At 44.1% G+C, this 24,903-nt stretch overlaps 1 protein-coding gene across 1 annotated transcript in view; it reads right to left on the reverse strand.

Annotated features, from left to right (window-relative positions):
• Positions 1-8,348: 8,348 nt before the first annotated feature.
• VGLL1 (vestigial like family member 1) overlaps positions 8,349-24,903 on the reverse strand; it is a 43,757-nt gene continuing 27,202 nt past the window's right edge. The window contains exons 3-4 of the mRNA XM_069212456.1: positions 24,155-24,571; positions 8,349-11,705 (exon numbers count right to left, since the gene is read on the reverse strand). Coding sequence (XP_069068557.1) covers positions 11,632-11,705; positions 24,155-24,571 — 491 coding nt within the window. The 3' untranslated portion in view covers positions 8,349-11,631. The remainder of the gene's footprint in view (positions 11,706-24,154; positions 24,572-24,903) is intronic.

A 24,903-nucleotide genomic window follows, 5' to 3' on the forward strand; every position in this document is an offset into this window, starting at 1 on the left:
TCCCTTCCTTATCTAAATTTAGTCCTGGGGAGGTAGCGGTTCCTGCTGCTGCAGGGAGGGCTGTGTGACCCCCTGCAGTCATTTTCATCAAAGCCCCGGGGAGGTGGCGGTCCCTGAAGCTGTGGGGGGGCTGTGCATCCCCCCGCCTTCATTATGAATAAAGCCCCAGGTAGGTGGCGGTCCCCGGAGCTGCATGAGGGCCATGTGTTCCCACCACACTCATTATGAATAAAAACCAAGAGAGGTAGCTGTCCCTGGGGATGCGGAGACACCGCACAGTACCCCCACACTCATTTTGAATAAAGCCCCAGGGAGGTGGCAGTCCCCAGGGCATAAAAGGGTCCGTAAGGGGGGCCCCTGTGCACCCACTCCTTCATTTTCATATGCCCCTGGAGCCTGGCCCACCCAGGGCCTTCATTAAAACAAGCGCAGGTGCCCACGCTAGTTTTTCTTTTTGGAGTTTTCACCGGATCTGCTGCAACTTGCAGTGAAAATTTTAAAAAATGCTTTTTTGCCCTTGAACCCTCTGGGACCACAGCTAAGGGGTCAGGGTGTCCCTACACTGACCCCTTTCCTTTTTTCACATTTTTTGTGGGACACGGCTGAAGCCTAGTCTCAAGTTGGCTGTCAACACCTCCTGATTGAAGTGCTGGGAGCCAACCAGAGTATTTCCCTCCACAAGCTTGTTATTATTTGTGAATCTTTCATGCATCTAGATATCTATATTTATTTTTCTTTTAGTATCTAAAAACTTACTGAACCAGTTTACACCAAATAACAAAAAGCATTCTTTCTGGACCAAAAGCTACCTTTATGCCAAATTTGGTGTAATTTTGTCCAGTGGTTCGGGCTGTAGTTGTGTCTAAAATCCCTTTGGGAATTATAATGGGAAAAATGTTTGATCCCCAATTTTTTGCAGCTTGACAGATCACCCCGAAACTTACAACGAGATTCACTGGAACACTTTTTTGGGAAACGTTTGTGAAGATTCGTTGAACGGCGCAAAAGATATATGCAAGTCCTAGCTATAATTGCCTACTGGCGACTGCCAGTAGGTGATATATTCACTGAAAACGGTTGCAGGGACAATACAGTTAGGAAATATAATTTCAAAAATCTTAGAAATTCATTTAAACAAACCAAAGGTTAGAGGGACGTTATGGTTAGCCAAAGAATTTACTTGCACAAAACCACAGAAATTCAGCAATTATAGTTAGAGTTATTTCAAGTAGCTATAACTCACGCCGTAATATAACTTCAACTCGCACCCCCGCCATGCACAGTTTTTTCTTCAATAATTTGACTTCTTATGTTTCAGTGATATTTTTCTTAACGTTATAAAAGTTGTCATGAGTGCTGAAATACCTGGGGTATTTAGCAGTGCAAGGGGAGGGCATGAGTTATAGTTACCTTATGGCATGAGTTATGTTGTCGTGTAGGCTCTCATTATTCTAATGAGGCTACTGGATTTGGGCATCAGCATCACCTGAATTGTGGGTAACTGAGTCCAATCCCACACCATGTGACAACTGTCGGCCTAATCCGGGTTTACCGGCTAACTAGCAGCACCTCATCTCTGCCCAAGAGCAGGGATGATTGTGGCAACCTGGCGCATGACAAGATTGATTCCTCAGGCGAATCATGGTCGATCAGATCTCATTCTTTTCTCTCAGTTACGTTAGTCTCAAATATGCAAAGACAAACAGAGTTATAGAATGCTTCAATAAGGCTTATCGAATTACTTGCATCTTAGATAAAATTGCATGAATTGCAAGAACTAGGATTATAAAAAACACTAGAAGCAAAATGGTGACAAGGAGAGCAAAACACAAGGACAGTCTCACCATACTGTCCCCATGCGTAATATGTGGTTCCTACCTAAGCTAAGTTGGAACACAGCGTGATAAACCCTAATCCGTCCTTCAGGCTTCCCCCATACCTGAGCAAGGAAGCCTGTTGTCTAGAATGACACCATCCCCATGTAGGCCAGGGATCCCGTAGTCTAAGCAAGCAGCTGTAGTGAAGGCAATCAGAACGCAGTTGTGCTCATCTGGCTGGAATCTCCTTTTAATGTGTATGGGACAGGGAAGTGTTTTATAATAAAACAGCTGATGTTCTGAGAAAATGTTCCCAGGTAAGGATGTGTATGTTTCTGTGAATGTTGGAGACACAGCGTACTACTTTGCCAGCAACTCTATCTGGCTGCAGCCTTGAGGAGAGCACAAAGTGAAAAGAATGTCCTGCTAGGGACGCAAGGCTTTCCTAGGCGAAAGAACAACTAGATAAAAAAATAAAACAGCACCAGAAATGTGTGCTATGCTAGAAAAATAAAGTGCACAACGGCTGGCCTAGTTGCTAAAATAACGTGTCTAAAAACATGGCGAAAAAAGCTATACAACAATGTGACCTATAGGAGGAGCACCTCCTTAAAGGATATGTTAGTCCACAGTCTACAGTTTGAGACCAAGACTGACAGACCTAAGGTGACTGTTTTTTATCCATGCATGTGTTGTAAGGCATGTAAATGCAGTAGAAAAGTGAAGGATTATGATGTGCCAGGGATCAAAGGGAAGAAACTCATTACCATGCTGCTGAATTGCAATTTTGACTATGTGGTATACGGCCAAATTTGTGGAAAGCACAGTAAATGTAGTTAAGAAGAGAATTTTGGAGCACATGCGTGTGATACTGAAGGGGGATCCAATATACCCCGAGGCACAACATTTCCAAACAACACGAGAGTAACAGGAATTTGTTACACTTTTGTGTGTGGATCAGGTCCTTAAAGATGAGATAAGACAACTTGGATCACAATATATTGCTGAAATGCAAACTAAAACCAACAGGGTTAAAAATTGATGAGGAGATGCGGACCCATATTGGATAGTGTCAGGAGAACGGGGACGCTATTTGAGGACTGGCTGCTGCCCGGCAGTAAATAATTTAACCAGTATGCCCATTCAGGACTTGATTGATTTAACCAGGGAACTCTGGCAGTGACAGCGAGGAATTATCCAATTGTGTGGTAATAGAATATGTATTTTGATTGGTCATTTTTTGATGCATATCTAATATTGTTGGTGTTTATTTGTACAATGGAATGGTTTGCCATGGGGATGCAGATTTTATATTCTTAATTTCATTATTCATTCACAGCGAAGATTGATATGACTCAAGAATCATGAGGGTTGAAAATTGTGGCAACTGTATAATTAACATTACATGCTCTTTGGATATTAACTACAACAGTGGATCGATCCAAAATAGGCATTTTGTTCTATTAATATGGCTGCCACTGTGTGATTGCAGGGCCACAGTTCCTTGTACCATCAGCGCATCTTCCATTTCCATGAACAAGCTGCCAGAAGAAACTGACTCTGTTTTCTTTATTTAAATATTTAAATGACCGACACACTGCTGGTTTTTGACATCGAGGAAGGGTCTAGTCCTAAATGGTTCTGTCAAAGCCTGTTTTTCTCTTGTATGCACAATAAATACTTTATTTATATGTGTATATATATATATATATATATATATGTATATATATATATATATATATATGACATTTACCTCAATATAGATGTTGCCTAGTAGTGGTCACCAGTAGGTAGTTATAGTTAGGACATTGTTTCCATAGAAATAGTGTTTTTCGACTTGCCTGTATCTTTGACATCGTTTGATGAATCTTCATGACGTTTTCCAAATAAAGTGTTCTTTAGGCTCTTGTTGTGCATGAAAAGTCTTGGGGTGATCCGTCAAGCGGGGGCCGAGAAAAATGGTGTGTGTGAAATAAATTGTGTTTACCAAGTTAATTCCCAAGAGGTTTTAGACACTGCTGCAGCCCGAACGGCTGGATGGAATTACTCCAAATTTGACAGAAAGGTAGCTCTTGATCCAGAAAGCACCCGTTTTCTTATTTGGTGTAAATCCATTCAGTAGTTTTTGAGAAATTAGAGGAAATCCAAATTTGTATATTGAGGGTTGAGACAATTTCGCGAATATTCCCTATTTCAGCAAGAGATCTGATTGGCTGCCAAGACTTCAACCAGGTAGTGTTGGCAGCCATTTTGGGCCTCGGCTTCAGCCAAGTCCCCCAAAAAATGCAAAAAAGGAAAAGGGGGCAGGGTACGAATACCCTAACCCCTGATTCTTGGTCCTGGGTTCCCCCTAGGATCCCACCAGGGCAACAAAGCTATTTTTTTAAATAACAGCAAAAGACACGAATTGAACAATGAATAAAAAAAAAAAAACAAGTGCATTCTCCTGCACTTTTTTTGAGCAAATCCTGGGTGGGCCAGGTCCCTAGAACATGCACAATTTATTAGAAAAAATGTAGGGGGGTTGCGTGGGCCCACCTCTACAAGGGCTTCTTCATTCCAGGGGGACGATCATTTCCATGAGGCTGCATATCCAAAAATATATTGAGGGGGCTGTGCAGACCCTCCTGGGCCCCAGGAACCACACCTCTCTGGGGCGTTTACTTAAAATAGAGAGGCAGCCGCATGGACCCCCCTCCTGGGGCTGTATGAAGCCACGGGGACCTCCACCTCCCCGAGATAGAAAGGAAAATAAGTGCGGGCGCATGGACCCCCACACTCCGGGGACCACCACCTCCCTAGGCCATTTAGAATTTTTTTTAAAGAGAGGGGCCTCCTCTCGTGGCCCATATACAGATCATCACCTCCTTGGTGCCGACCCATGCAAAAGAGAGGAAGGGTGCTTTATGGCCGCTCTCTTGGAGCCTTTAATGTCCCTGGGAACCATCACCTCTCAGGGCCACCTCCTGCTATCTCTCAAGCTGCCCACCCTCAGGTGATATCTTCTAGCTAGCAAAGCTGTCAAAATGCTCCCGCTTGTTGGAGGAGCGGTTTTCATCTCTTTCCCTGTCCGCAGACATGCGAGCAGGGAAAGAGATAAAAGTATTGCTCCTGCATGCAGAGAGCTGCTGAAAATTCAGATCCCTGTGTGCAGGAGCAATGCTGGCTCCTGCTGAAGGCTGGAAGGCGGCTGGGACTGTGGGGGCCTTGAGGCTCCACCCACGGTCCCTTCTTGATGCCTAGGAATATGATCACATCACCACCAAAAAAGAAACGCTTACTTTTGTAAAGTACAAATCATTTGAGTGTGTTTTCTCTGTGGTTCACCTTGAAATGTTATCTGGTGTAGACGCTCAAGGAACAATCACCCAACAAGGTAGCACTTACTAATTAGCCAGTAGAAAGTACTCCAATTGGGTATACATGCTGTACAAAACGCTAGCCTCTTCTTGGATAAATATGCAGGGTAGGATTCATTCCAGCACGATGCTCATTTCACTGAAATTAAACCTCAATGGGAAGCATTTACAGATATAAACAAAGCAGGTGCCCAAGTTGAAGCTCTGCTTCTCTAAAGTACTGATCATCCTAATTTCTTGCACATGGTCAAGGCAAAGCAAGTGTTTTTTTTCCCCTGCATTTCCACCTTGAAAATTTATCTGTAAACCTTGATAGCGATGTTTACATCCTTAATTGCTTTGAGTGCAATATCTCATGTTGTGACGGTGATGAGTGGGTTCTTTCTAGTCATCTGCTGCTGAGACCAGAGATCATGCTCTCCCTTTTAAAAACTACAAGTATGTAAAGCGGCCTAGAAACCTCGGCTTTTGGTCCCATCCCATAAAGATTAGTGGTATGCAATGTCTTCCCACGCCCCCCCCTAATTTTTTAAACACATTCTTGATGCACAGGAATATGATCACATCTCCACCAAACAAAGAAGCACTTCGTGAGTGGCATGGGGTTGGATGGTTATAGGGGGTAAGCATCAGGGCTTGCACTCAGGCCAGGCCCTGCCGTCATTCGCTGCCATGCATGGCCCAAGACCTCACATGGTGTGGGGTTTGGTGGTTATAGGGGATAGGCCGTAGAGCCTGGCCATAGGCCAGGCCATACAGCCAATGGTGTTGGATGGTCAATGGGGTTGGGTGGTTATAGGGGCTTGGCCACGGCAAAGGTTGGATTAACATAAAGTAATTAAAATTACTTAACGTTATAAAAACTATAGAAATTCACTGAAAAAAAAAAAGGTTACTGGGAAATTATAGTTAGAAAATAGAAAAAAAAACATAGAAATTCACTTGAAAAACAAAGGGTACAGGGACGTTATAGTTAGGTTCACATTTCAAACGTACAATGCGTGTCTTTAGGTAAATTTAGCAGTCTTCTAGATGTCACATTCTGCATAGTCTGAAGGTTTCTCATACTACCTTCAGCTGATAATGGCTATTTCCATCGTAGCTTCATCCATTTCCTATAAGAGGTGTCTACTTTTTCTGAATATCTTCATATGAAAGTGCATGACTGAGGCAACCCTTTTGGTGTGGCTGCCCCTTAAACGCTCTCAAGCTGAAGATGGCTCCTAATGTACTGACCTTTTCTCACACTAGAATTTCTGAATTTAAGATATTAGTATGTACAATGAACAGGGACTCTGTCTTTGCTACATTGAAACTCGGCCAATTACGCTCTTGATTATCTAATCTCTTTACTGTATCAAACACGTCAGCAGCAATTCTTTGGTCTTGAAAAGGATCTAGTGACAGGGAGAAGACTATCTACGTATCATCAGGTTAATTCTGGAACCCAGCACCTAAATCTGTCGGAATCAGGTGCAGATGAAAATAAAGGGGAAGCAGACTGGAGGCCTGCGGGACCCTATGTGCCACTCAAATCCACGTTGTGCTCTCTGAGCCAATCAGCACTCTGGCTTTCGTTTTACAAATAAAGACTCCAGGCACGTACTATTGAATTCTAACCCATCAATCAACCAGACACCTTACCCTGTTCAGCAGTGTTGTGATTCAAGGTACTAAACGCTAAAGACAAGTTTAGCATCATCAGCAGGGTGGGATTGCCTGAACCGGAGATATTCAAGTTGGTAGTTTCAGTTTTAGTACCTGTATGGGATCGGTCACCTTAGTGACAGCATTCCCCCAAGAATATTATTGGCTTTCACGAAGTTCTGCAGGTGTTGTCACTAACTGTTTAAACATCCATGAGTGTTCAGACCTGAGAAGTCAAGAGATATTTTCAGCAGTATGTGTGGGTGTGTGGGTGTGTGTGCGTGTGTGTGTTCGATGACCCAAGATTCTTCAATACTTCAGATGAGTGGTCAGAGTAAGTTGTTAATATAATGCACGAATAAACTTAGCATTACATTCCTAAACTTTCTTAATAACCATAGAAAGGTGGAGATCACAAGAACAGGATGCAGGATTGATACATTTTATATAATATCTACCGTTTTCCCCAGGGAGATCTTTCTAAACCTGAAGCGGCGGTCACCACCTGGATTATCCTATATAGACGCCTTACTTGAACTTTACAAATGTGCAAATCAAATCATATAAATATTGAATTTCATTACTTTGTCGTTTTATTTCGGCACTTACTTTCATCATTTTCCAAACTTTCTGTAATTTGACCTCTTTGTAATCAAAAGAAGAAATTATTGCTAAATTTCCCACCATTTTGCACTTTCATACATGCCATGTATGGCTTTTGCCCATTTCCACAGACATTTCCTAAATGTTGCACATCTTAAGGTAATTAGAATGCCACATTTAAATATGGATTTCCATTTAATGTAGCCAGGGTAGGTACCTGGCATCCTTCGTTTGCACTTTACTAACCTTGGCCTCTGGTTCATGGTGGTCGTGACAGAAACAGAAAATGAACATGACTTAAGAAGCCCTATTTAATTTCTGTAATGTCCACTCATTTCCTTTCCTGTGTCCAACAACCATCTCAGCAAAAATGAAACTATCCACAGCCTAACGTTAGAATAAAGGGAGACCCTACATTGTCAGAGTGGGGCCAAAGGGTACATGATGTCACTTCCGCTACCGTTGGTATTTTGGTGATTCAATATCCAGGTGATGAGCCTCTCCTAATGCAATTAATCCTGTAAACACATTTGATGCCAACTTGCACTTCCGAAAAACCCTAGGGGAGCTCCAACTGTTTGACACTTCATGCAACAAGGAGAAATTGGTGACGACATGAAAGGAGCAGGGCCCCAGCTCATTATCGGGCCTTCTCATTGGTTCCCTGCAGGTGATACAGCAGAGATAGTGAGTAGATCAAAACCTTCAAAAATAAGGAGGAACAATAAAACACTAAGGTACTAAATTCTTCATTTTCGTATTTCCACATGCTATAGAAACGTCATTTTTAGACACAGACTGTAAGGATATATTTATGCCTTCATGACTGGCTTCTGGAGAGTTACTCAATATTTATGAGGACGTGAACACAACCACCTGCATGTACAACCCCCTTGCTTATAAACAAAAGAAAACATCAAAACACGTTTCTTTATTTATTTCTCAAAAAGGTAGTAACTTTGTTTAACCTCAGATAATTAGACCCCCGCACATATTAAACATGTGCATTACTTCACTTGCAGACATTGTACGTTGAACACTTGTTTTATATAGTAGAGTATTTCAAATCCACAACCATTCTAACTTTATTGTATATTACATTATTTAATATATTCAAATATCAACACATTTGCAAAACAAATACAAAAATACACACTTAGAGGCCTTTGGAAAAAATATAACATTTAGTAAGATACGATATTCTTCATTTCGGGTTTCCACATTTAATAAGGAAGTCCATTCTTAGACACAACCTGCATATATGCTTTGCTTTCTTCAAGTCTGGCCTATCACAGGATACTTCTGGATGCCATCTTTCCACAAAGACAGAGCAACCTTAGGACTGCAAGTCATCTGTTTGTCCACAAGAGTCAGACCTGAGATGGCAGATATTTATTGGTGATTATTCAATAGTCCTCATAGTAAGAGGGGTCTAGATTAAGGAGAATACTACACTGTTGAGTGTGTGCGAATGCTTTGGTGGGTCTTTCTTTAGTCTTGACATCCAGCTGGTAATGTTCATTTCAGTTCTACTGAGCCGATTCTTCAAGAGGACTATTGTCCAGAAAATGAAAGAATTGCAACAACAGGATATCAGTCTTAAGGCCACCTTCAGGTTTTGAAGGGTGTATTGTATACATACATCGTGGTGCAACCGCTAAAAACAAATGTATGTTCCACAGTAAAAGTCATTCAAGACTTATAAAACAAGCTTAATCTTAGCATGTTGTGCACTTTATAAAGTAAATAATAACATCACCTGGACAGTTCCTTAGAAAGAATTAACTGTTAATGCATAAGGAGGTAGAATCAGCTAGGATCATATCAGAGGCCATTGTCCATTTCCATCTCTTCCAAAATGTGAATCTCTTTGGACTTTGGAAAATATCCATCCCAATATTTTTACATTAATAGTTTGCATTAAACCTTTTAGAAGTTGAATGGCTTACGTCCTATGTTGATTCCATATGGAAACACGTTGTTGGGGGAGATGCAAATATATAAACACACACCTTTATTTAGCAGTGCCCCAATTTAATGTCACTGATGTAGTAACTAGTTCAGTGATAGTGGGCAACATAGTTGAGTGCTGGACATCTGGCAGCAGACCATATTACATATCTCAGAGCTTTCAAGTGTACTCTTTAATGTACATGAACATAACGAGAGTATTGAAGTTTTTTTATCACAAAATAAGCTTTGTGAATGTGTTACAATAAGGTGAGCTAAGTGGAAAACTCTGAAGAGGGATCATTTGAATATTTCTTTGAGATGTGTATTAGAAGGTACCCTATCCCATCCCACAATAAAGCACCAACTGATGTCAAGAATATAATGGGCCTAACATTAAGGGCCTAATTGCGACCTTGGCGGATGGGATACTCTGTCACAAACGTGACAGATATCCCGTCCGCCGTTTTACAAGTTCCATTATATCCTATGGAACTTGTAAAACGGCGGGCAGGATATCCGTCACGTTTGTGATGGAGTATTCCATCCGCCAAGGTCGTAATTAGGTCCTAAGTCTTCATATGCAAAATCATACATAATAAAATATTCCTCTGATGTTTACTTTTTTTAATTTGCCTCAGTTCTCATATTCAATTTCTATGGTTAAAAATAAATGTTTACGTGCCTGGTTATGGCTTGCCTTATTACAGGCATTTTATACACATTTTTATAGTGAATCCTTCCAACATTAGAAATCTTGAGATTTTCATGGAAGCTTTTGGTGCTTATGAGTCGCTGGGTGAGTACATCAACTCACTCTATGCACCAAGGCCCATATTTATACTGTTGTAGTGCCACATTTGCGCCGCTTTTTGAAGCAAAAGTGGCGCAAACTTACAATTGTATTTTGTAAGTTTGCACTGCTTTTGCGTCAAAAAATGACGTAAATGCGGAGCTAAAAAAGTATAAATGTGGGCCCAAGTGTTAAAACATTCTGTAGTGTATTCCTGGAGTAACCAAAAATGTCTTGTGACATGATGTCTAACAATTTCACAATTTAATAATCATAAATAGTAATGTCAATGAGGAGCTTTATATTGTAAACTATAAATAGCTAGAACCTTTGATGCCATTAGCTGCAAAGCAAGTATACATTTAAAAGGAATTCTGCTTTACAATTACAGAAAAATATCACATGACATGAACGGTGAATATAAATTTGATCATTGTTGAATTTATTTGACTTCACTCATTGTCAGTCAAGTCTCCCAAAAATAACACTAATTGAATCAAATACGCATGACATAAAACTCTTCCAGTTTCTAAACTATCTATCTTATCGTGCCTCTAACTGTGGTGAAGAGGTCTTAAACATGGTAATCAAGCGTGAAACATAATTACAAAGGATTGCAGGAACGTTGCGCAGATCCCTTCTGTATTGTTCACTTTAAGCTTGTGGAAGTCGAATGTTAAGCTCTAAGTACTCTGTGACTGCTATTACTATGTTGAAGTAAATATAGAGAAGCTAACCAGCTTTTCCATATCTTTGGAAATTTGCCATAGTCTTGAAACTCAGTCCTAGTCATTTGAAGGTATGGCACAATTATATGAAATATGCATTGTGTTAACTTAATGACCATTCACCTACATAGCCCCTACTTCTCCTGACATCATTTGACCTCATCATGGGGTGTTATGTCATCAGTTGTGATAGCGATTGGCCAGTGACTGAGGAACACGGCCAATGGGTGTTTACTGATATGTATCTCCTTTGATATATCACCAAAAGTTTACAAATTTTCACATGATTTGATGAGATTTATCCTTTATAAGTTTTTAAATGTCTACTGGGGTATCACTTCATCATGCTACAGTTGACAGAAACAAACAATATAAATAGGTAATTTGCAATTGAATGTACATTTTCAATATTTCAATTTTTCCAAAAGTGTTGCATGTACTGCAGTCAGTTGAAAACGAAATAAAGTTGTGATGAAAGACTTATCCAGAGGTGATGAGGGCATCTATACTGTAGAAGTATATGCAAAAAGAGTGTGAGAAAGAGGGGATGTATAGATATGGGCAAGTAGTAGGAAGATTGTCTCAACTTCTCATTACTCTTCAAATGCCACTGTTAGGTTCCTTGCCCACTGGAAATCATGAGCAAATACCGCTGCATTCACAGTTACAGAACATGTTGGAATAGTCAATCAAATAATGTGCTCTATTCAAGTAGAGCAAAGAAAGATGTTCTTCTAATAATAGTACAAATCCGTCCTTCTGTCTTGTGATTGGAACAAATCCTTTCTTCTTTCCTGAGAATGAATATCTAGAATGACATAATAAAAAGTAATATGTGAGACACCATTAATAATAATATTTACATTGTAAAACCTGAGGATTTAGAGATAGAAAATAATTTCAAAGTACCAGATAGACACTGCACAAACACAATAATACTTCAAATCCAATGAATAATGCTGAGTGGAAGAACGTTTTATTTCTGAGCAGATTGAGCTAAGATATTTCTAATATTAATTATTATGGAATATGATGTGACATGAGGAAAATCTCAGGGGATATTCTCTAAGTGCTCAGATAAATAGTATTTCCATTATCCAGCTCAATGAAAATACAGACTTATAGATGGCTAAGAGTGAATTATGGGAATTTTTTATACCAAAGGGTTCTGAGAGACCTCAAATAGACGAGAGCACAGCTTGAGTAGTCTATGACGTTACTCGGAACCCAGACATGAAAAACATTCCTGTAATTCACTTTTTACCAGTTTATTAATTTTATGTTATGTATGGCCCCCAAGATCATCTGCCCCTGCTTTCATCTGCTATGCAATGTCAGAGGGGGGATGGGGAAGCCATACATCACAAGGCCTCTGCTGTGTATCCCTGTCCCAAAGGGAGAAAAAGCATCCCTACCATCCTTCACCAACCCCCACCAACTTCCCTGCCTTCCTTTAACCTGCTGCAGCTGTGCTTTCCGCTTTCAATAAAAACAGGCAAGCAGATCTGTGCTGACAGGCTCTCAGGAAGGCCTGTCAGCCTGGCCTGGAAGTCCCTTATGACATCACAACAGTGGCTAACCTTTCAACTGTCGCTATGTCATAGCAATGGGTTATGAGATTCAGAAACTGAAATAAAGGATAGAGGCTCTCTATGAAAGCCATACATAACAATTGTATTATCACCTTTAGACAGAAGAAATCCTGACTAAGCCCTGCCATGATTTACACATGTTGCTTTATTGCCCACAAACCCAATTTACTTTGAAATTCACCGATTTATGTTCCATCTACCCTGGGATGGAGAAACTTTGCTGAATGCATCAATTCTCAATGTCCGCTTCACTTCTTCCCTGATTTTCTTTCCCTTTTGACACGGTTTATCATTGTGCTTAGGAGTGAGAATAACAGAACCTTGCAGATCATGAAAAAGGGATTTCCACAAAATATTGCACTCAATATGGAAATGACAGAATAAAGTTATTGCATGATGGAATGAAGGTATTGCTTATTGGAGTCTCCACAAAGATTGGATACAAATGTATCCAGAAAAGGACTGTTTCAACTCAGTATGATGACATCAAGGTATGGGTTCTGGGTTGCCTGTTGGAGTGGTGTGACGGTAACTGGGATCACAGCTAAAAGAGAATGAAAGCAAAATGGAATATTGAGGCTATATCAAAAGCCCTCAAAGGAAAATGCAGACAAATGAAAATCTTTTAAAAATGACAGAAATGGAATCCTACACCCAACAATTTACTATCTTCTCCCACATTGACCACTTGTTGACACCAGCCACTGGACTGCTGGGGGTGAAAGAAGTGAAAATCCTCCCCCAGAGCCTATCAGACAGTTCTCCAATTTAATTACATCTTGAGGGACATAGACTTCTCAAACTTGGCACCTTAACATCTGGTGGTTCCCAGGTGAAAAATTCACAGAGAGTCTCCAGGATGCAATAACGAATTACTTCAAGACTAACATTAGCTCAGTAGATTTGGCTATTACTATATGGGAAGCCTTCAACCCATGGTCACTTTAAGGTTCTTATCACCGGCACTAAAATGACCAAGACAAGAAGGAAGCAGCACTGGAAACAAACATAATAGCATTAGAACATGAAATCTCTCTCACTGGAAGTACACGTGAAACACTAAGACGGCTAACCGTGGTCTTAGAAGACCTATGACACCTTAGACTGCTTGCAGCCAAACGTAATTGGCCAGTGTCCTAACATCATATCTACGAATGGGGAGACAAAGCGGTCCACCTCCTGTACTAATTGATGACCAGAGACTTGGAGTCTAGGGTAATCCGGGGTGACCGCCATCACAATGGTGAACTGACTTATGTGGCCCACACCATCGCTGAAACCTTCATCAGCTAATATTCGTCACTATATGCAAGTCTCACACCACCATATATAGAGAGAACCATCCCTATAGCTAAAGATCTCCCAGTCTGCCCCCTCAATGCCTTCCAAAGAGTGGAACTTGAGGCCACAATCACACTCAAAGAGATGCAAGTGAACACCGCCTCCCAGAATTCAGGTAAGACCCACAGCACCAGGGGTTTCCCCACCAAGTTTTTCAAATGTGTTTCCTCCCTGCTAGCCCCACATCTTCTTGCCATGTTCGGGGAGATGACAGGAAAAGGCCTCCTGAATGAAGACATAAGAGGAGAACCTATTCAAGTCATCCACAAGGTGTGAAAAGACACCTCTGCCTGTGCTTCCTATTGTCCGATTTCGCTGATCAATATAGAGGCAAAAATCTTAGCAAAAATCCTGGCTACGCAACTAGTATATCTCATTTACTTCCTTGTCAAACCAGACCAAAATGGCTTTATGTCAAAGCAGGGGGCCAGACATTGCATTCGGGGGGAGGCTGCAATTAATTTAGGCCAGAGCAAGGGAACTGTGGAATAAAATAGACTTAGCACTTATTGATTTCGAAAAATCTTTTGACTCGCTTCATCTGCCATTCAAGTTCCACATCCTTCATAGAATAAACTTTGGGCCCCACTTCTTGCAACTGGTCAAAACTTTATTTCACCAACCTTGTGCGAGAGTCTATGTAAATTCATACTGTTTTCCTCATTCTCAATTGAAGGGAGCACTAGACAAGGTTGCCACTTTTCCCCCCTCCTTTTTGCACTGGTGGTCTCGCCCCTGCTAGAATGGATACAACGTGGTGCCCAATTCACCAGTATCCACTGGGGATCCCCATTTGAAGACTGGGTCTCATTTTATGTAGATGATTTGCTGGTCTATGTGCAGAAACTGTAACGTTCTGTCCCTAGGTTGTTTTACGGATCTATAGTGAGGCATCCGGCCTTTGAGTAAATTATGGCAAGTCTAGATATGTGCCTATAGTGAGCCCTTGCCCCTTCGCCAGTTTGACTCAGCCCCTCCCATTAACAGGAGAACCCTTTCAATACTTAGAAATAGACTTCATCACAGACCGACAACAATCCTGGAACCTTAGCATCACCCCTTGCTCCTTACCATGCGCAGGGATCTTACAGCCTGGACCATGACCATGATTCATGACACTATAAGTAGAATCGCAGGGTATACACTGACCCCAAACCCCATGCTCACCATACTGGATATTGAGGAGTCTGGGTTTCAAAACGAGGCATTGCGCTGCATCGGTTTACACTGATTCCTCCAACAGTTACAGAATGGACAAAGGGAACGGACACATGTGCAGCAGCGAAGAAATCAGTTTAAACTGTCTATGGCTGCCACAAAAATACAACAATATAATATAGGACTGGAAACACTTAAAAAGTAGTTAACCGACCTTGCTTGCATGATGCCATGTGTAACCTTTTGTGAACTAGCTGTGGAAGCTTTCAAGTATTCACTGTGCTGTTATGAAAACATTTAAAAGAATTCTAAAATAAATGATAGGAGTAATGCCTCACCTTTTACCTGACTTATTGACAGAGTAGATTTCCAATAAAAGCCCTCAAAGTTTCTGAAAGATATTTAATGCATACAGTTGGTGATCCATTTATCTATCTGTCTGTCTGTCTGTCTACCTATCTGCCTGCCTGCCTGTCTGTCTGTCTAGCTACATGTCTATTTATACAGAGAGAGAGAGAGAGCGAGAGAGAGCGAGAGAGAGAGAGAGAGAGAGAGAGAGAGAGAGAGATGGAGTGGCTTGTAAATGTCACTAGTACCCCAAGAGGGTAATATTGGATCATATTATACTATTATACATTTCTATACTATATATTTAATTAGGGGCAATTAACTTCAAAAAGCTGCCATCTTCAATGTTCAGCTAACGACGTGTGCAAATTAGAATTAGAATGTTTAGGCTTTGTTTAACTTTCTTGAATAAATTGATAATAAAACATCGGACAATGGTAATGGTCAGTGGATGAAGGAAATTCTGTGGCTGCAGCGTTCACCACATAATTATGGATTTAATGTTTGTCCCACATAATTAGCAAAATTTGCAGATTTCATCAACAATGTTGGTTCTATCTCAAATGCATACAAAAATAATACTGACAATGTGCTGCATAATTTATATTTTTGCCACACAAATTAGATAACCATGGCACGTTGTTTGGCCCTCAATGGGGCGTGAATAAAATGGGGCCTTGTCCACAGGCAAAACATATGAGATGAGAAACCTCTTATCCTACACCTTTCACAATGACATCCCAATGTACATGCACTAAACGGCAACTACATGCAGTCACAGTGGGAGATCCTAACCATTGATGGCTTCTCCTGAAAGAAAACGCTTCCCTATGTTGATTTAAAGTGCATAGCAAAGTACAAGTAGCGAATTATGGTAAACTTCTCTGAAGATGTGGAAGGTGTTAACCAACCTTTCATACGGGGTAATATAAAGGGAACATGCAGGCGGGCTCCTTGCCTGTTCGCCCTCCTAAGATAAAGCTGATGCTCCACCAGAGTGGTGGCACTGTCTGGCATGGGCGTTGTATCCATTTGTCTGACCGGTTCTATTCATCAGGAAAGAGCTGTGGCACTGGTAGGCGTTCTGGGAAAAGGATAGAAAACAGCCCTCAACATGGTGCTCATAGACCTTACTGTAGGTCTTTCCGAGGAGGAAGAGGGCGCTTTGCAGAACTTGTTTCACAAGGGATTGGATTTGCTGCTCAACATGTTGCCAGATACATACAGTGTGTCCTGGGAGTAAATAGTCCTCTTTGACATGCCTTGGGCTGCCTATTACTGTATTCCCTTTGTCCTCTGCTGGAGGCTGTGGACCACTTGTGTCCACACTCAGCCTGCATTGTTACTGCACTGACAGCCCCCTACCTCGAACTTGTCAAAGCTGTTGTTACCTAGGACTGTAAGAATCAATCAATCAATCAGTTATTTCTAGAGCACGCACCTCACCCATAGGGTCTCATGGTGCTCTGCGGTATGTCTTGAGGCCCTTCCTGACTTGAGGTAGCGATGTCTGAGGTGGAGAGGTAAGGTATTCCAACCTTTAGCTGCCAGGTAAGCGAAAGATCTTCAGCCGAGGTCTTCTTTATGCGGAGTACGTTGGCGAGTGACTGCTGGGAGGAGCGGAGAGGTCTTGAAGGGGAGTACCAGGTTAGGGGGCTATTGAGGTAGTCGGGTCCGATGTTGTGGAGGGCTCTGTAGGTGTGTACGAGGTGTTTGAAGTTGATCCTCTTCTCGACGGTGAACTAGAGGAGGTCTTTCAGGTGTCTTGTGATGTGTTCTCTGTGGGGGATGTCCAGGACGAGTCTGGCAGCGGCGTTCTGGCTTTGTTGCAGCTTGCTCAGGTTCTTATTGGAGGTTCTGGCATAGAGGGCGTTGCCATAGTTAAGTCTGCTTATGATCAGGGCATGTGTCATGGTCTTTTGGCAGTCGGTTGGTATCCACCTGAAGGTCGTCCGTAGAAGTCGGAGGGTGTGGAAGCAGGTGGATGCGATGGAGTTGACCTGTCTGGTCATGGTGAGCGCTGAGTCAAGGATGATACCAAGGTTTCGTGTGTGGTCTGTGGGGGGTGGGTGGGCTGCCGAGTGTTGAGGTCCACCGGGAGTCCTCCCAGGCTGAGGAGGAAGGTCTCGGGATGAGGAACTCGGTCTTGTCAGAGTTCAGCTTGCAGCAGCTCTCCTTTATCCAGGTGATGACTACTTCAATCCCGTCTTTGAAATTCTTCTTGGCTGTTGAGGGGTTTTCAGTCAGGGAGATTATCAGCTGGGTGTCATCAGCGTAGGAGACAATGTTCATACTGTAGTTTCTGACGACTGGGGTGAGCGGGGTCATGTAAATGTTGAACAACGAGGGGCTCAATGAGGATGCTTGGGGACTCTGCAGCTGATTTCTGGAGGTTCTGACAGGTGTGGCAGGAGCCTGACTTTCCGTGTTTTGCCTGTCAGGAAGGAGTGTATCCATCTACGGTTCCTGCCGTGTATGCCTGCTGTATGGAGGTTGGCGCATAGGGTGTGGTGGGACACTATCGAAGGTGGCTGAAAGATCGAGTAGGATGAGGGCTGGTGTTTGGTCGTGATCAATGAGGGGGCGGACTTCATCTGTGGCAGCGAGTAGGGCAGACTAGGTGCTGTGGTTAGCTCTGAATCCAGATTGGGAGATGTTCAGGGTGTTGTTGATCTCAATGTGTTGGCGGAGCTGAATGTTGATTGCGTTCTCGGTGACCTTGGCTGGGAAGGGCAGCAGTGAGATAGGGCAGTATTTCTTAAGATCCGTTGGGTCGGTTGTGGGTTTCTTCAACAGTGGACGGATCTCAGTGTGCTTCCAGTTCTCGAGGAAGGTTGCTGACTCTGGGGAGCAGTTGATGGTCTTGCGGGACTCGGGTGCGAACAACACACTGGCCTTGTTGAAGATGTGGTGGAGGCAGGGGTCGGTAGGGGCTCCGCAGTGGCTGCTGCTCATTATGGAGTGAGTCTCGTCCGTCCTGAGGGAGGTTCAGGCGTGCAGGAGCTGTGGGGGTTCAGTGGATCCTGATTGGATTGGGGTATTGTTGGTGGGTTCGGAGAGTATTGGGGTCCGAAGCTGTCATAGATGTCCTTGATTTTTTGATGGAATAAGGTAGCTAGTCTGTCACAGAGGTCCTGAATGGAGGGATGTTAGAGGTCTCGGCTTGTGGTTTGGCAAATTCTTTCATGACGTTGAAGTGTTCTTTTGTACTGAGTGTCGTGGTGTTGGTGCGGTCCTGGAGGGCTGTTTTCCTAGCAGATCTGATGAGGCCATGGTGGGATCTTGTGGTGGATTTGAAGGTTGCAAGGGCTTCTGGGGATTTGCTGTTCCTCCATTTCTTCTCCAGCCTCCTGCAGGTGAGCTTAGATTCCTGGAGTGCAGGGATGAACCCACTGGCTTTCTTGATGGTGTGTTTCCTGTGGACGTTGGGAGAGGAAGTAGGGTGTTGGTGCAGTCGGTGATCCATTTGGGGAGGTTGTGTGCTGAGGTGTTGGCATCTGTTGTGTTGGGGTGTGGCGAGTTGCTGAGAGTGCTGATGAGTTGTTCCTCTGTGGTCTGGTTCTATCTCCTGCGGGGGTGAGTTGTGTGAGTGTACGCTGTAGGTGTGAAGATGGAGAAGTGGATGCAGTGGTGGTCGGTCTAGGGTAGCGGGGTTGAGTCGTCGATGGTGATGTTGCTGCTGGCAGAGAAGATTAGGTTGAGCGTGTGTCTGGTGGTGTGCATTGGTTAGGTGACCAGTTGCTTGAGCCTGTTTGTGTCCAGATTCTCGAGTAGTGATGAGGTGTTGTGGTCACTGAGGTCGTTAAAGTGGAAGTTAAGGTCTCCGAGGAGTATGTAGTTGCTGGAGGAGAGTGCATGGGGGTTATGATGTCAATGCTGGAGTCATTGAAAGCTGGGCGTGGTCCTGGTGGTCTGTAGATGAGGGTGCTGTGAGTGGTGGTCTTCAGGGTAGTGTGCACTTCGAAGTGGGGGTGCTCTATGACAGGGGAGAATTCCTGAGTGTTGATCGTTAGTCGGACGGTGATCTTGTGAGCGATGGCTATGCCGCCTTCTGGTCTGAAGGATCGGTTCTTGTGGAGTAACTTGTAGTCACTAGGGATAGCGATGGCGATGTCCGGTCCAGACGTTGAGTTTGGCTATGTCTCTGTGAGGAAGGCGATGTCCGGTTGGGTGGCATTTATCAGGTTCCAAAGCTCCACAGCTTGCTTGTGCAGGGATCAGACATTGAGAAGGATGGACTTGAGGTGGCCTGGAGTCGGTTTTGGCAATTCTGCCGCTGGGAGGTCTGGTGTTTGGTGTGCAGAGGAGGTGAGGTGGCAGTGGCGGCAGGAGAAGGGTCTGCGGGTGTCCTTGGGGGAAGCATGGTGACAGGTGATCTGGCGTCCAGGGTTCAGTGCGTGGAGGGTTCCGGTGTCTTATTGGGTGATGGTGTGAGATCCAGGGTCTGTGGCACTGGGCGCGGTCCAAGTGCAGACGGGCTTGCCTTTGGCGTGCCATCAGAGCACCCGTTACGTGTACCCGCTGTGCGCAGATCGGCTTCCAGGCCACTAGGGATGCAGGTGGGTGCCTGCAGGTGAGACAGGCCTCAAACACAGAGCGGGCAGGCTCTGCCAGGAGACAGCGGCAGCAGTGGCCACGCAGGAGGGAGCGACGGACACTGGCCAAAAGGTCGGAGAAGTTGTGTTCTGTCCTCTTCTCATCACCTGTGCCAAGGAGAGGCCAGCTGGGGTCAACGTCCACTCAAAGAGGGAAGTAATCCTCCCTCAAGCATGGTGGGGAATCAATCTCACCACGCCGGTGAGGAGTGATACCAGATTCAAGAGTAATTTCAAAAGTGTTGTACTGTGGATTAACTGCATCCTGGGCTGATGTTTCTGCTTTTCCCATTGGCTGCACTGGTTCCCTGCTACCACCAGGAGCTGTAAAAGTGGTTTGATTTCAAGGAAAACGTGTAATGACCAGCCTGCCAAAAGTTGAGCAGGGTGCTACCGGTTTACCTTAAACGGTTTCCTTGACTCACAGCATCCTTGCTTTCAGTCCCCAAGGGTGGGGCCTGGGCTGCTTTGGTTCACCAACCCCAGCTCAAATCTTTCGAACCACTGAGGTGCAGACGCCATGAACCCACACTTGCTTCATCACCCTTCTCCGGGATCTCATCTGCGTGCACCTCATTTTCACGCCTACAGTGCAGTTTGGGGGTATTTTTAGGTAAGGGTCTGTTTTTATGCTTGGGATCTATGGCAGCATTTTACACAGCCGTGGGTTGTTTCCTAACATGTTATTCACTCTTACATTGACTAAATCTGTTTACTCTACGTATCTCTTTCCTTGATTGTGGTAATTAACTGAGTGTAGAGTATGCCGCAGTGATTCTGGGAAGACAGGTTTCTATCCGGACATGCAGGTGGTCTGCCCTGCACAACCCAGAGCTGTTTCAGTGCTCTTAAATATACATGGGGGATGTAAGGCACAATTACACATCAGGGTGCGGAGTCCTGTAAGCCGCCCCTGGAGGCATTTACACCTGTCCCTTTCTTCTAGTTTGAACTCAGATCACCTACACATTTCTTGGCAGTCACACCCAGAGAGGCCTGGAAACACCTGCTCGCGCACCAGCTCCTACAGAGTCCTCCAAAGTACCTCCACAGATCATTCCCAGCTCTGGGAGAAGACAGCTTTCAAGCATCAAACTAATACCCGGAGAAGCCAGTTCACTATTCTAAATGTATTTTATGTCAATTGACTGCCCTGACATACTTCTGCTTAAGATCTGAATACCTAGAACGAAAGTCCGGAGCAGATGGAGCCGTGTCCTCGGGAGCGGATAAAGGCGAGGGCCTGCATGTGGCCGGGTGATCTCACGCAGCGCTTGTTTTGGGCTGGTGTTTGCAGGTGCGTGGCACCTTTTTGGGGGTCGTGACTTATTTTTCAACATCGGGCTTCGACCCGGAGCAAGAGACAGAAAGGCAGGAAAGGATAAAGGAAAGACGAAGAGAAAGACAGAAAATATGCAACAAAGGGGATAAGAGGGAAGAAAAAGATCAAGCAAAAGAGACAAAAAAGAGTCTCTTCTTCCGACATTCCTTGTGCACTTTTCACTCATATGTCACCCTTTACAATTTCCTAACCCCTCTCTCTCCATCCCTCCCTTGCCCTCTCTCCCTTTCCTGCTCACACGTCACCAGAGAGGCCCTGTCTGCTTCTCCCTGTTCATTTGTACCAGGCCCAGCCAGACCCCGGGGGCACATCGGGCAAGTGCACTCACTTCCAAGGCTACAGCCCGTACCCTCCACACTTTGCCAACTGTTGTCACTGCTAGTGGCTCACAATGTCCTTTCAGCATCTGTCCTCTCCCTTCCCGCCTCGCTCTCCTCTATGAACCTAAGTATGTCCAGGCCCCCCTTGCATGCATCACCCCTCTTCCATCCTCCTATGTTCTTTCTTTCATCTCTCTCTCTGCTCTTTCTTTCACTCTCTTTTCCCTCTCAGTGTCCTCCAGCGTGGCCCCTGTGACATGCATCCTGGCAGAGTCTCCCCAGGGGTGATATGAGTGACTGGCCACCGCCATGGCTTCAGCCTACATCCTTTGCACCCTGTCAATCGTGGTCACTGATGCCAGTGTGTGCATGCTTCCCCCTGGAAGGGTTTCCCCCCTTGCAGTCACTCTCTTCTGTCTCTCTACTATCTGACTCCCGCTCTCCCCTCATGTCACTCTACTCACCTCCTCTTTTACCTCATTTCTCGCACTCTTCTTTTCTTTTGTTCCTTCATCCCCCCTCATTGTTCTGTACTGTTTTACTTTCCAACCCCTGTCTCTCTCACTTTCCATCTTCTATCCAGATGTGCCAGTGCTTAATTTGTCAAAGAATGAGTGCTGGCGCCCAAGCTTTTGATTGGAAGCCGGAGAATACTTGCTTTCTTAATCCATCACCAAACACTCTTCTCTTTTATCACACTTTTGCAGGTTCCTGCTTTCTCCCCTTTGTCACGTTTTCCACTTTTCTCTCTGTTCTTCGTTTCCCCTGGTGTGTTTTCACTCTCTTGCTCTGTGTTAAAGTCTGTGAGGAAAAATAAGCTGATCTCTAAAGTGAGTGTGGGTGAGTCCCACCAGTAACCACAGGCATAAATTAAGCACTGAGTATTTCTCTCTCTGAGATATTCCTCGAGGATTTTCTTTCCTCGATCATGTTTTTCAAATCACTGTGTACAGCATCTCTCTTCTTGTGACTCACATGGCACTTCTGCTTTAGCCCTTTCTGTTCTGCAACAGAAGAAAGCCTGCATTGATGTTTCCATGCTGTACCTCTTTTATGAGGGCAGTAATATGGCATTGCTCCTATTGTGCTGTGCCTGTTGTATGATGGAGGGAAGCTTACATTGCTGCTCCTATGCTGCACCTCTTCTGTGAGGCAGAAAAGGTTGCAGTGTTCCTACTGTTTTATGATGGAGGGAGTCTTGCACTGCTACAGCTTTGCTATCCATGCTCTGCGTTTGAGAGGCTCTTGCACGGTTGCCATGGTAAGGTGCCTCTTGTGTCATGGAGGAAGGTTACATTGCTGCTGCCATGCTGTGCCTATTGTGTGAGGGAGGGAAGATTGCACTCTTGACACCTACAATGTACCTGTTCTTGGTGGGCGTGAATGAAACATGCATTGCTTCCACCTCACCATTATCTGTTCCTTGTGCTAGGAAATCATACACTGCTGCTGCCCATATGGTACCTGTATCGTGTACTAGTGTATCTTGGTAAACCCGGTTTTTACTATGCAACAGCAAAAATGTTTGTCATTTTCAGTGCTTGTTAACATTTACACGAAATAGCCTTCAGAGTAGGACCACTTGTGTGACTTCCTCGCTGGACGTGGCCCAGGCTGAAGAGAACTCTTAAATGACACGACCACCTCCTGAGGAAGCTGCTTCAGTTCTTCTGCTGAGGATGGATTTTATGCCTGGTCACATAAACCAACTTGGAGGACATTCCTGTTTCGGATTTATACCTCGATGCACAAGGCCTACGTGATGTTTTGAGAATGAAACTTGAGATATAACGGACTAAGGGCCACATGTAGGAAACTCCGAGATTCCGACTGGGAAATTGTGAGTACTCGCAATTTCCGAGTCGCAATCTCGGATGCAGAACGGTGTCTCAGACACCGTCTGCGACTCGCTATGGGGTCGCAAAGACCCACCTCATCAATATTCATGAGGTGGGTCGCATTTTGCGACCCCATAGCGAGTCCCTGCACTCACAGGGATGGTGGCCTGCTGTAGTCAGCAGACCTCCATGTCTGTGACTGCTTTTTAAATAAAGCAGTTTTTTTTTTCCTTTTGCAGCCCGTTTTCCTTAAAGGAAAACGAGTTGCAAAATGAAAAAACTTCCGAAACCATTTGGTTTCGTTTTTTCAGAGCAGGCAGTGGTCCATAGGACCACTGCCTGATCTGAAAAAATATTTTTGTCGACATTCACAAAGGGGAAGGGGTCCCATGGGGACCCCTTCCCTTTTGCGAATGAGTTAACACCAGTGTGACACTGGTGGTAACTGCGAGTTGCTTTGCGACCGCATTCGCGGTCACAAAGCAATTCTGAATTGCGATGCGAGTTGCAAATAGGACGGGAAGACCCCTTCCTATTTGCGAGTCGCATTCACAAAGTGCGAGTCGGTACCGACTCGCAATTTGTGAATGTGCATCGCGTTAGGCCGTTTGCATGGCGCAAACTGCGATTTTTGCAGTTTGCGTCATGCAAACGGCTTGCTACATCTGGCCCCTAACTTACAAAATGTATCACTTGAGGGCATCTACACAATTATGGCCTTACCTGCTTGAGGACTGAGGCTCTGAAGCATGCTCTGTGATCCTGCAGGTCCAGCTGCACACGGTGAGCTTTGCTCCAGTTTCATGGCAGGTTCTTGCATGGGTGGTGGGCACCTCTCGTGCTGCAGAAGGCTGAGAAGAGACCCATACTTTCCATCGGGCGCCGGTCCCTGGACCATATGGAGCTCAGCCGGTATGGAATGATGATGATAACCTTGAGCAGCCGTGATGGGAGTTCCCATGGTGGGGTAATGCCACATGTCTGCGGGCTGTGAGTGATGGCTTTGCAAAACGGATGCAGGATAGTGGTCTGGAGGAGAGTTCATGCTCGTGCCAGGAGACATGTTAATCACCGGAGCTGCTTGGTGCTGTTTTGTCCATTGTGGCGAATAATTGATGTGACCTTGTGACGTATGGTTAGCTGGAGATAGGAAAAAACACATCATCAACTTGTGTGCTTACATCTGTTTCCGTATGCATAGTATTTGTTATCCCCATCTTTACCAATATATGATGTCCTGTATTTCAAGAATTTCTAACCCATCGATGTGACATCATTGATCTATATGACAAGAGGCTATTTTTGTATTCATCTTCCATTCTCTAATTTTAAATCTATGTAAGTTACATTTAAGTAGTCCTGATCTATGCTGAGTTTTATTCGTAGGAACACTTCACAAATCTGTAGAGTTGATCCAAAATATTTACAATATGTGTCTGAGAGATAGGAGCAAAACATGTTGATGGAAGTGC

This window comes from Pleurodeles waltl, chromosome 2_1 (genome assembly GCF_031143425.1).
Source record: "Pleurodeles waltl isolate 20211129_DDA chromosome 2_1, aPleWal1.hap1.20221129, whole genome shotgun sequence".
NCBI classification, from domain to species: domain Eukaryota; kingdom Metazoa; phylum Chordata; class Amphibia; order Caudata; family Salamandridae; genus Pleurodeles; species Pleurodeles waltl.